The 11,268-nt window shown below is 43.7% G+C and overlaps 1 protein-coding gene across 1 annotated transcript; it reads right to left on the bottom strand.

Annotated features, from left to right (window-relative positions):
• Positions 1 to 7,288: 7,288 nt before the first annotated feature.
• LOC146561481 (tumor-associated calcium signal transducer 2-like) lies at positions 7,289 to 9,480 on the bottom strand. The gene is made up of 9 exons (XM_085297598.1): positions 9,373 to 9,480; positions 8,823 to 8,930; positions 8,466 to 8,727; positions 8,311 to 8,376; positions 8,156 to 8,219; positions 7,966 to 8,064; positions 7,671 to 7,877; positions 7,541 to 7,582; positions 7,289 to 7,443 (listed from the first exon to the last, which is right to left on the bottom strand). Exons 1-9 carry the CDS (start codon positions 9,431 to 9,433, stop codon positions 7,420 to 7,422), a joined length of 933 nt encoding a protein of 310 aa, XP_085153724.1. The 5' UTR covers positions 9,434 to 9,480; the 3' UTR covers positions 7,289 to 7,419.
• Between the last annotated feature and the right edge of the window lie 1,788 nt (positions 9,481 to 11,268).

The following is an 11,268-nucleotide window of genomic DNA, read 5'->3' as shown; positions in this document are numbered from 1 at the left end:
GACAGACATGGCTGGGGGATAAGAAAGGTAAAAAAGAAAGATGAAGGAAAAGAAAAACAGAGGGGAAGAGGGACAGTGAGAAAAGACACTTAAAAAAATCTCCCGGATCAACTGTTGAGAGAAAAAAAAAGAGAAAACAAAAAAGAGAGCAGCATAATAAACCCAACACCATCACATTAATCTAGCTATGTGTAAAAAACAGTAAATACTAAATATTGAATGTTGTTGTGCAGCACGTAGGACCAACAGCGCACAATGTGCTTTGAGGTAGCAGCCAAGAAAGGTATGGTTTGTGTCTATGAACAGTGCACACCTGTGTGGATGAGCGCGCTTGTATTCAAAAGGTTTCTCCATGTAACGATCTGCTAGCCGGTGTGGGGGGCCATGGCCCCGTCCCCCAGGGCATGAAGCATGCATGGAGTACATCCAGGCCCCAGACATCCAGAGGCCCCAGAGTGTGAGAGCCCAAGGAGGACCACCAGAGGGGCATCCGTGCCACCCTTCTGGGAAGAGCAAAGGAGAGCCCCTGACGAAGGGTCACCAAGCAGCTACGGAGCAGAAGCCAGAGGGGGCTGCAGTGGCGTGCCCATGGGCTCTGCCGGCAGCCAGCTGTGCCAGAGTGAACCGAGCCGCAGGCCCAGAGGGCCCCCCAACCGAGTCACAGCGCCCGGGCCCATGTTTTACGGTGAGCCGGTACATACCTGAGCGCCCAGCCCTGGACACCAAGAACCACCAACACACCGACGCCTGAGGGCATCAGCCACTGGCAGGGAGTGTGGTGAAGGCAGAAAGGCCTCCATAATTTGGAGGGCCTGAGAGAGAATGGTTCATTTTATTTTCTAGTGGGAACACACATGAACACAAACCATAAACATACCCGAAATCACAGACTCACACATACCTTTGTACATTCATTTCATTACCTCAGCTACTTTTTGCACAACCCACTGTCATTGTTGCACGTTTCTATTGCACCGACTAGTGTATGCATCGTTCTGTTGCACAGTTTTTTTTTTTAATTTTTGCATACTTGCACTTTATGCAGTCCTGTGCTGATTTACTGTTACATGTAGCACCATGGTCTCAGTGGTTGAAATGACAATAAAGCCACTTGAGCTTCTTTTTTAAGTTATATAAAAATAACTACTCATACTTAAAAACGTAGCCTCCTAGCTTACTTTAAGGAAGCTTGTAGGACAAGTTTGGAACTCTGTGTGAAGCCATACAGGCTATTTAATGCATCCAGTCTGGATGCCAATTAGCCAACAGCTAAATTTGGCTTTTTCAGCACCTGCCTGAACAAGCATGCAGCATAGATGCTGAGCTTGTAACTGTTGCTTGTTGCTGTGCAAAGTCTATCACTGCTACATGTAACCAGGGTAACCAATTGTGCAGTCAAAAGAGATCAGACACCTTAATCTTTATAACAAGCCATAAGATTGTCCCAGTTTTCTCACCAGTGGACAGAGCTAATAAACCTGCGCAGTATCTGTGGCTGTTTTATCATCCAAGGATTTATTACTATGTCATTCTGTGACGTGAACAGAATGGCTGAGAGATGGCGCCACCATGTGACTGGTGCTAGAACTGACTGGCACACATTTCAAAACACTGTCACTTTGTTGTGAACTGGGCCCTATTTCAGGAAGCCGGTTTAGTGCAAAGTCTGACTAAGTATACCCTGAGTTAACGAAAACTCTGGTTTTTCGGTTTCACAAAGCGAGTTCAGCTGAAGCCTGAGTGAGTCACTATGATGACACACTCCGTGAAGCTAACCTGCCCCCTAGCAGGTTTACTTCAACTAACCCTAACTTTCTCCGCCTCTTTGTAGGAAACCTGACTGCAGGAAGTGTCAGACATGGCGTGTCCCTTCCTTGAAGAGCCAGTAGATGTTGAAGCCCAAATTCTCCGCAGAGCTCTCCGCCGGGAGAGAGTGATTAGAGCACGTTCGGACATTTTATCATTTCCTGATGATTTCCTGTGTGAACGTTACCGTTTTTCAGCACAATCTATAATTTATTTGAATAACATCTTCAGGCCTAATATTGCTCATGTGACACATCGCGGACATTCTCTCAGTTCTGTACATATTATTCGTATTGCACTTCGGTTTTTTGCAAACGGGAGCTTTCTGTATAATATTGGTGACGCTGAGCACGTTTCCAAGGCTACCGTCTGTCGGGCAGTCAGGAATGTTACAGTTGCACTGAAACGTCTCCTGTACTCGTTTGTGGTGTTCCCCGGTCATAGACCCACAAGATTTATCAAAGAGGGATGCCACAAAATTGCAGGTATCAGGATGAACAAAACTTAATTCATGATGTGGTGATACTTGAACTGCTACTTAAATTTTACATTTATTCTCACGGTTCCCAGGCGTGATTGGCTGTATAGATGGCACTCACATTCCAATCATTGTTCCTTCAGTAAATGAAGGAGACTATGTGAACAGGAAGTCTTTCCACAGCATTAATGTACAGGTACATAGTTCCCTGTAGCATTTCAAACTAACAAATTATGTCATTATAGTAATGGATGCTAATTTGTGTTCTCTGCACTGTGAAGATCATATGTGATGCTGCCAACATTATCACAAATGTGGAAGCCAACTGCTCAGCCTCTGTGAGTGGTGGTGGTGGAGGACCCCCACCTGTTTTTCAGGCCTCCGCTTTTTTTCTGTTGGCTATAACGGGTCACATTTGAGAATATAGAGTAAGCAAATATGTACTTGTAATGTGCTCAGATAATTTCAATAAGTGCTTACAGACAGAAAATTAATGTAGCCTCTAACTGCAATTGATTTACATAGGACAAACAGACCAAGCACTATGGCTCATAATACAATTACACCTTACCTGTTTGGACTATATTTTTATATTTCATTTTTACTTGCTGCCAGGAACGTTTGGGGCCTGTTGGGTTGCACCTGCGCTCAAATCACATCACAAAATAAAATGTATGAAATAAAAAATAAAATAAAATATAATAAAATAACGTGTTAAATGGGTGGAAATCCCTAGATCAATGTTTAAATTAACACTCACGCATCGACTCTGTCGGCTATGTTTTGCCATGCATGCTCCCTTTCTTTTGCAGCTGAGGCTGTGTTACTTTTTTTCCGCAAAATTTGCATGTTATCGCCCACCCCCGTGACATCACGCTCCAAAGCCCTATGCTGCCATCAGAATTTCGGCCTCAAGCGCTGTAAAATACATTGACCGCGCCTTCTTTCCCTCCGTCTCCATGGTGACTCGCTTAATCTGTGCTCCACTAATCAGGGCTTTATGTATCCTCGTGCGCGCGCTTAACTTGGGGTTAAAGCAACTCCGCGTTGATTGAACTAATTGTTATCAGCCTTTCTGAAACCGAATATTCCGAGTTGGACAGTTCGGGGTTACTCAACCCTGAGTATCGTTTTTCACTCTGAGTTTTCCAAACCGGCTTCCTGAAATAGGGCCCTGATCTTCGTGGCAAATTCAACCCAAATCAAGAAAATTCAATTAGATCTTTAAAAAAAAAAAAAATCCCACAAAGAGCCTTGTTACTGTCATCAGTGTACATTAGTAATACAAACCAGCTAAAGCTACAGTTAGAATATGTTAACATTATTAAATACCAGGAGGGGTGAGAAGCATGGCTCTAAAACCTTTTACAAAACCTGCTTTTAGCATGAATTAAATTCATAAACATGTTTTGGACATTCCTCAGAGATTTTGGCACACGTTGACATGAAAGCATCATTGGACAGAGATCTGCCGACTGTGGAGGAACCCAGGTGGTCTTCCCCTCTCTCCATCCTCCACTTTCCTGTCAGTCTTCACTGTGCCTATCAACATATAATAATTTTCTGAAGTAAAAACACTTATTTTGATCTTTTTTCCTTTTTTTGCAGCTGAAAAAATAAGATATAATATAGAAACATGTCAATAAAAAAAAACTATACATAAACTACATAAAGTTTTAACAAGACTAAGAGTGTTCATGGCAATGGACTTCTTATTTGTCATTTGCTAAAGCAGGTTGTTACGACCCATCTAGGGGCCAGGCAATAACATGAGTGAAGGACTCGCTCGCCCCACAAGACCGAAGCAGTGACAGGAAACAAATCAGTTTGTTAAAAGGTGATTTATTTACAAAGTGATAAAACAGATACAACAAAACAGGAGTGTCAACACGTCGGGGTGAGCTAAGGCCAAAATAATAAACAAAACGAATCTAAACTGATTCCCACACACCTAACCTTCCAAAACATGTGCCAAAAACGAAGACAGACTCTGACCTCCTTAACTTACTCAAAACAGGAGAAAACAGGTGATCAAAAGAAACGGCAGCTCACTCCTACCCACTCGACTTCCTCAACTGTCACAATGTCACTGAAGCAGGGCCGTGCAGAGAGGTTTAAAGGGGCGGGTGCTCAAAGTTAAAAAGGGGCACATTGAACCAGGCTGAATAACAACAACACACATTCATCAAGAATCTAATATGGGAAGAGAAGGGCTGTGTTGATCTGAGACTGTAAACATTAAAAAGTCCATAGGAGAGATGGTAGCTGATTAAACAAGTGTCATGAGATAATAACAAAATGCAAAGATTGGTGACAGCGCTTGGAACCATAGGGCAACAAAAAACTGTGAGAAATAATTTAGGCTCTGCCTGTGAATCACTCTTTGCTTCTCTTCTTCCTTCCATCATTTCATATATCACTCTCCACTTGCTATGTGAGAACAAGTCTTCTCTCACCCCCGTTCTCTGCGGCCTGCTGGAGCGGGGGGGCTAGGAGGAGGAGTTGGCCGTCCGACTGCGGTCTGGAGTGTGGGGCCTCCCTGCTGCTGCGGAGTCGGGGCGGTCTGCCTCCCCCCACCGCAGGGAAAAGGGTAACACCACCTGGGTCTGGGTGCAGTTCCCCCCTCCAGGGGCAAGGGTACCTAGACCCGGTTCGTAGAGTACGCTTGGGGAGTGTGATCGTGTGTACAGCGTCTCTTTATGTCTGTCTCCACGTTGGTTGAGTGGGGAGTAAGTGCATATGAGAGCATGAGGGTGGGAATGGATGTTTGTGTCTGTGTGTGCCTGTATGTCTGTGTCTATATGTCAGGTTGGGTATCAGACGCCACCTCTCTGGGGACATCTCAGGCCCTCCAAGGTTTGGAGGCCTATCTCCACCCACCACCACTTCCCCTGCCAGTGGCGGACTCCCTCAGGTGTCGGTGCGTTGGTGGTTCTTTGTGTCTGGGGATGGGCGTCCAGGTACACACCGGCTCACTCCTTGGCGGCCGCTTATCGGGGCCTGGAGCCTGGGGCTCGCTCGGGCCACTTCGGAGGTGGGGTGCCCCCGGCTTCTCGGCCTGGGGCTCGGTCACTCAGGCACAGCTGGCTGCCGGCGGAGCTCACGGGCGCGTCAATGCAACCCCCCCCCTGGCTTCTGCTCCGCGGCTGCTGAGTGAGCTCTCATCTGGGACTCTCCTCAGCTCTTACTGGGACAGTGGCGCGGCTGCCCCTCTGTTGGTCTTCCTTGGTCTCTTGTGTTCTGGGGGCCTCTGGATGTCTGGAGTTTTGATCTCCTCCATACCTGCTTCATGCCCTGGAGGACGGGGCTGTGGCCCCCCCACACTCCCTAGCAGATCGTTACATGGAGAAACCTTTGGAATGCAAGCATGCTGATCCACACAGGTATGCACACAGGTGTACACACGGGTATTCACAGACGCGGACTACAGCTTTCTTGGCTGCTGCCTCAAAGCACATTGTGCGCTGTCTATCTTGCGTGCTGCACAATATCGTTTATTATTTAGTATCTACTGATATCTACTGCTAGCTAGTTTATAGTGATGGTGCTGTTTTTTTTATTATGTTGCTCTTTGTTGTTTGCTTTCTCTTCTGTTTTTTTTCTCCATACAGGTGACCCAGGTGTTTTGTTTCTTTTTGTTTGTTTTTTTTTTCTTTCTTCCCCCCCTTCTCACCGTCTCTTCTCCCCTTTGGTTTTCTTTCTCTCCCTAAAAAAAAAAAAAAAAAAAAAAAAAAAAGAACAAGGCACAACTTGCTATTGCAATAAACTATAATCTAATTGTCCACACCTAACAACTCTTGCACTTAATCTATAATAAAATGATGACAGAAAAATGTTATAGCACTGCCTTTAGTAGCCTCACACAGCTCCTACTGTTTCCTCCTCAGGTCCTTACCAGGCATGTCTGGACAATGTTATATCATGAGTAATATATATTTTTTTTAAATCCATCTAAATAAAACACACACATGCACACACAGTGACATTTTAGACCTTCTTCAGAATACTGTATATACTATGGGCATCATGGTGCTGATCCAGAATCCTTACATTATTATTCATTACTAGAGCTACAATAATAAAGCAATGAGGAGGGGGAAGTAATAAATATGAAATAATGTATTTATGATGATTCCATTTGTTTCACTATCCACTCTGTGCAGGGCAAAGCTTATTACATGTTTAAACTGTAGAGATACAATCATTTTACTGCTGTAAAATCCAACTTTTGTCTTATTTAAAATATAAATCTAATATAATCTGCTTCTTAATGTATGTTCTTTAAAATACAGCTTGTGTTTTTTAATATATTATAATAATTATTATGTGGACATGCATATTAGATCGTTTTTTAGTGAAATATAATCCCTCCAGAAAGGCAGGAAAAGCCCGGAAACTTACTTTAAAACTAAATATGTTCCCTAAAACGGTGACAGAGCTACAGACCCATGACAGCCTTGCACAGGTAGCCAGCAGCTATGACCAGCACTACCTGTGCAGTTAATAAAAGGACAGGTAATGTTTGTTGCGCTGTTGCACACACAGCACGCTCGTTTGTTTCAGTTCGTCAGTTGCAACAAGACAGCTTACCAACGTGTACGTAATAAGCTAATACTCCTGGGTGCTACACACTACAGTGTACGCTGTACACCTACTTACTGGTTTTGTCGCATCAGTCTGTGTCTCTGAGTTAACTTGTGTTTCTCCTACAGCTCCGGCGCGTGCTCTTTGTGAGCTCGTTCCCGGCTCGTAACCAGCGCGTTCTGCCGTCGAGGGCGATCATTGGTTAAATGTGATCATGTGACTGATGCAAGCCAGATCCTTTTATTTAGCAAAACTGTGATTAATAGTTAAATATTATTGTTGAGGGGCACAGACAGGACTCCGCACGCACACACACACACACATAAAAAAAATAATAACTTTTTTTAAAAAAGTTGCCTCAACAAAAGGGCACTTTGGGCACCCATCAGGAAAGGGGCGGGTGCTCAAGCCCCTCTAGCCCCCCCTCTGCACGTGCCTGCTCTACAAATACACTCGCCACAGCAATCACAGCAATCGCTACCACCACGATGACAGCAATGATCCTGCCTGTCAGGTACGCGTATGCGTCGACTCTTCACACTCTCTCTGCTTTACATTTGCTCCATCTCTCTTTGCTGAATTGGAGGAAAGAGCAGACACACCAAAAAAGTTTATATAATGACCCTTTTTTCTCAAAAGATAAATTTACAGACAGCAGGTCGTTTATCTCACCTGAGTTTTTTTGTACTTCCTCTGTCGCTTCTGGACAAAGAACTACAAACACAGAGAAGAAACTAAATTATGGCCTTTTGTTTTAACATTTGTTCTTTAAACGACACTTCTGACATGCAGATGCGCTCACCACAGCAATCACAGCCAGCAGGCCAGCAATCACAGCCAGCACCACCACCACGATGACGGCGATGATCCCGCCTGTCAGGTGCTTCATGGTCATGGTCGGGGGCTCCTCGTCCACATAGTACACGATGATCTTCTCCATCATCAGAGTCTGCCCATCCACAGAAGCAGTAAAGGTCCTCTGCTCAGTAAACAGTGGCAGCGCCTTCACCTGCAGAAAGTCACATGAAATGATGAAGTTAGCCAGTGGGTCCATTATACAAAACGTGCACACACACAAACACACAGGTTGTACATACGTCTTTCTCCATGTAGTAGGCCATTCTGGACAGGTCACTGATGCGCTCTCCTTTTGGCTTAGTCACATCAACCACAATCATGCGAGCGTCTGGGTCATACTGTAGAATGACAGGATGTTAGTTAGCATGGCAGTGGTGCTTTTTGCTTTGTTCTAAATTACAAGCAGTTTTTTGTTGGACTGTCACTCACCTGAACCTCCTTCACCAGGCTGGAGTCAAGTTTGTAACGGCTGTTAAGTTCATTTGCAATAGCACTGTTTTAAAAAAGACATTAGGATGGTGAGATCTGGAAATGTCAGCCTCAGCATGTTTCTTAACTTTTAATAAGGGCTGAAGTGGACTTACGTCTTCAAATTGTCTTTATTCACGTTGGTGGGCCCCTCCTTGTGTGTCAGCTGAAGACGGACCCAGCTGGAAGAGGGAAAAATAAAATAAAGAAATGTTGAATACTTGAACTATTCATCCTCACAGCAATCCTTCACTATAGTGAAATCACTTACTTGGTCTCCACCAGCTTCTCACACTGGAGGGTCTGGTCTCCCTTGTCAGTCCGACGGACTCCAGCGCTGTTGACGCACCAGCACACATCTGTGTTGTTGCACTGCTTGGCCTTGAATTTGCCGTCATTCTCACATTCAGGGTCATAGATGCCATCGTTGTCCACAATGGCGGTCTCATGTTGCTTTCTTCCAATACTGCGAGTGCCCAGGGCCTTTCTAGCTCTGTACATTTCAGCTTTCATCAAGAAGCACTTGGGGATCACTGAGGGGGGAACAAAGTGCACACCATGAGCAGGCTGGAGTGTCAAACAGAGGACATGAAACAGGAAGGAGCCCCTTTACCACTTCTAAACTTACATGCTGTGCAGTCTATGGGCTGTTTTGTACCATTACCAACCAGAAGAGTACATGAACATGGGGGTCCGTCGCACATAGCCCACTTCATAGTGGCACATGTTGTTGGACCTAAAGAGGAAAAAACACCACCACACTAGCAGGTTATTAACAGGAACTCAAATACATAACCACATTACTATACTGTGACTGTACAGTATAGTTAGTATTATATAAGAATGAATAAGAATATAAGAATGAATCTTTTGGGTGCTGGTCCCAACACAGAGGAAGAAACCTTCCCCACCACCAACAAAACTAGCTAGTGTAACATTAAAAACAGCTTTTTGGTTCAACTCTGGTGGCCAATTACAATATTTGATCAAATAAAACAAGCAAAACTACATCTCATAGAAAGATAATTTATCTATGTCTTAAATAAAGGTGCTCTGAACTTTTAAAATGCGTTTGGGGGGGGGGTTGTTCGTTTTTGTGAAAATTTCCATTAAATCTACTCAAACTGAGCTGTGGCTTCTTTTTAGAATCAAGTTTGTATCAAATTTAAACTACTTACAGCTCTGAGCTGAGGCTCCGACCGCGAGAGCGGCCAGAACAGCAAAACCCCACACTTTCATGATCAAAGGCGAAGAAAGAAGTCTTCGTTTGTCCGCTTCCTATGCGTCCGTCTCCTGCAGAGTCCGAACGAAGAATTCAGTCGAGGCTCCGGTGGGCGTAAGTTCGTTCAAACGAAAGTCTTCAGGAGAACGCAGCGCGGTGGTTCTACAGTATGAACGGAAGTGTACTTGATGACATCACAGCTTAGCTTAGTTTTTAATGCCATCCCCCCTTAATTTAACTGTGATTAATATTTGCAATGGAAAGTACAACTGGTATGAAAAACATAACACGAAGTAAAAGATTTCTTTAAGAAAAAAAAAGATCATTTATAACGTTTATAAGCACTTTTTCAAAAATTCCCTTTTACATATGATCTCTTTCGCTCTTTCTTCCAGTATGGAAGTTCTTCCAGGATGTAAATCAGTAGTGTTAACTGAAAGATAATTCTCTGTTTTTTATTGAGATGTGAATCTCACCCTGAAAATTTCAGTTGGTACTAAGGAGCCTAAACTGTGACAAGGTAACATCAAGGAAAAATACATGTTGAACCAGCAGCAGCTGTCTGAACCACTGATAAAAGGCAGAACAGATTCATGGTTGTTTACAAGGAAGTCTGACACTACAGCAGCAGAACTCAAGACTAATCAGACCAGAACATTTTAGTGATCTTATGTAAACGATAACCTCGGCTTTCTGTTCTTTGATACCAAGAAGATTTCCCTCACACCATTACACCACTACTGGTAGCCTGAACCATTAAGACGGAAAGGGGCTTTCATGTTGTTCATGCCATATTTGGATCGTACCATCTAGATGTTGCAACAAAATCGAAACTCATCAAACCACATTATTGTGGTGAGCACATGCAAACTGTAACCTCAGTTTACTGTTGTTTGCTAACAGCAGTAGCACCCGGTGCAGCCCATTTGCAATTCATTTAACATGAATTCAGAGACACTCTTCTGCATAACGTGTTTGTAACGAGTGGTTAATTGCGTTACTGTTGCCTTTGTGTCACGTTAAAGCAGTGTGGCCATTCTCCTCTGACATCAGTGTTTTCTCTTAGACCATTTTCTGTCCACCCAAAAGATGTTTGTGTATCAAAATCCCAGTAGATCAACCGTTTCCAGAATACTCACCTGCCTGGCATTAACAACTATGCAAGGTCCCAAATCAATTAAATTAAACCTTTCTTTCCCATTCTGATGCTTGGCTTGAACTCCAGCAGCTCGTGTCATGGTGAGCTGTGCGGCAAGCAAGGGTTGGAACAAATGCAGGACTCTGAGACACAAACTTTAAAATGAACTAAAAACAAAGCAGATGAAGGAAACAAAATAAAGACAAATTAGAACTAACAACTGCAGAGACTTGAGACCATGGAACTACAACACACAGCTAACGTGGAGGATGTGACAACAAGCAGGGAGACTGAAGACTTAAATACACAGGCAGGATAACGAGGGGACTGGAACAGGTGGTTACACAACTGGGACTAATCAGAGCTGACAAGACAGGGAGGAAGCAAAACTAAATACGCTGAACATCAGAATAAAAGAGGAAACAAGAGACACACTCTAAACATAATGAAAGAATGACTAAGAACCCGAGACCCACACCGTAACAGAAACTCGTGATCAAACTTCTGATCAATGATCAAACGAGAACAGAAAACTTCAAGAAAACAAACATAAACCACTCAGAATATAATCTCACCCAGATGAAGTCTAAAACAGAACATGACAGCTTGTCTTGACCATGTCTACATACTGCACTGAGTTCCTGCCATGTGATTGGCTGATTAGATATTTTTATTAGAAAGCAGTTGAACACATGTACTTAAAAACTTGGCTGG

This window comes from Mchenga conophoros, linkage group LG13, assembly GCF_057382185.1.
Source record: "Mchenga conophoros isolate Kocher_MC1m ecotype Shallow Benthic linkage group LG13, M_conophoros_male_GT1.1, whole genome shotgun sequence".
Lineage (NCBI taxonomy): Eukaryota > Metazoa > Chordata > Actinopteri > Cichliformes > Cichlidae > Mchenga > Mchenga conophoros.
The sequence above is the reverse complement of the archived record's forward strand: the minus strand, read 5'-3'. Positions and strand labels throughout refer to the sequence as shown.

Coding starts and splice junctions, on each gene's coding strand:
- LOC146561481 (XM_085297598.1), bottom strand. CDS start 9,433: ATGAAAGTGTGGGGTTTTGCTGTTCTGGCCGCTCTCGCGGTCGGAGCC. Junction 8,377..8,465: donor GAGAAGCTGGTGGAGACCAA/GTAAGTGATTTC, acceptor TCCCTCTTCCAG/CTGGGTCCGTCTTCAGCTGA. Junction 7,583..7,670: donor TGCTGGCTGTGATTGCTGTG/GTGAGCGCATCT, acceptor CTGTGTTTGTAG/TTCTTTGTCCAGAAGCGACA.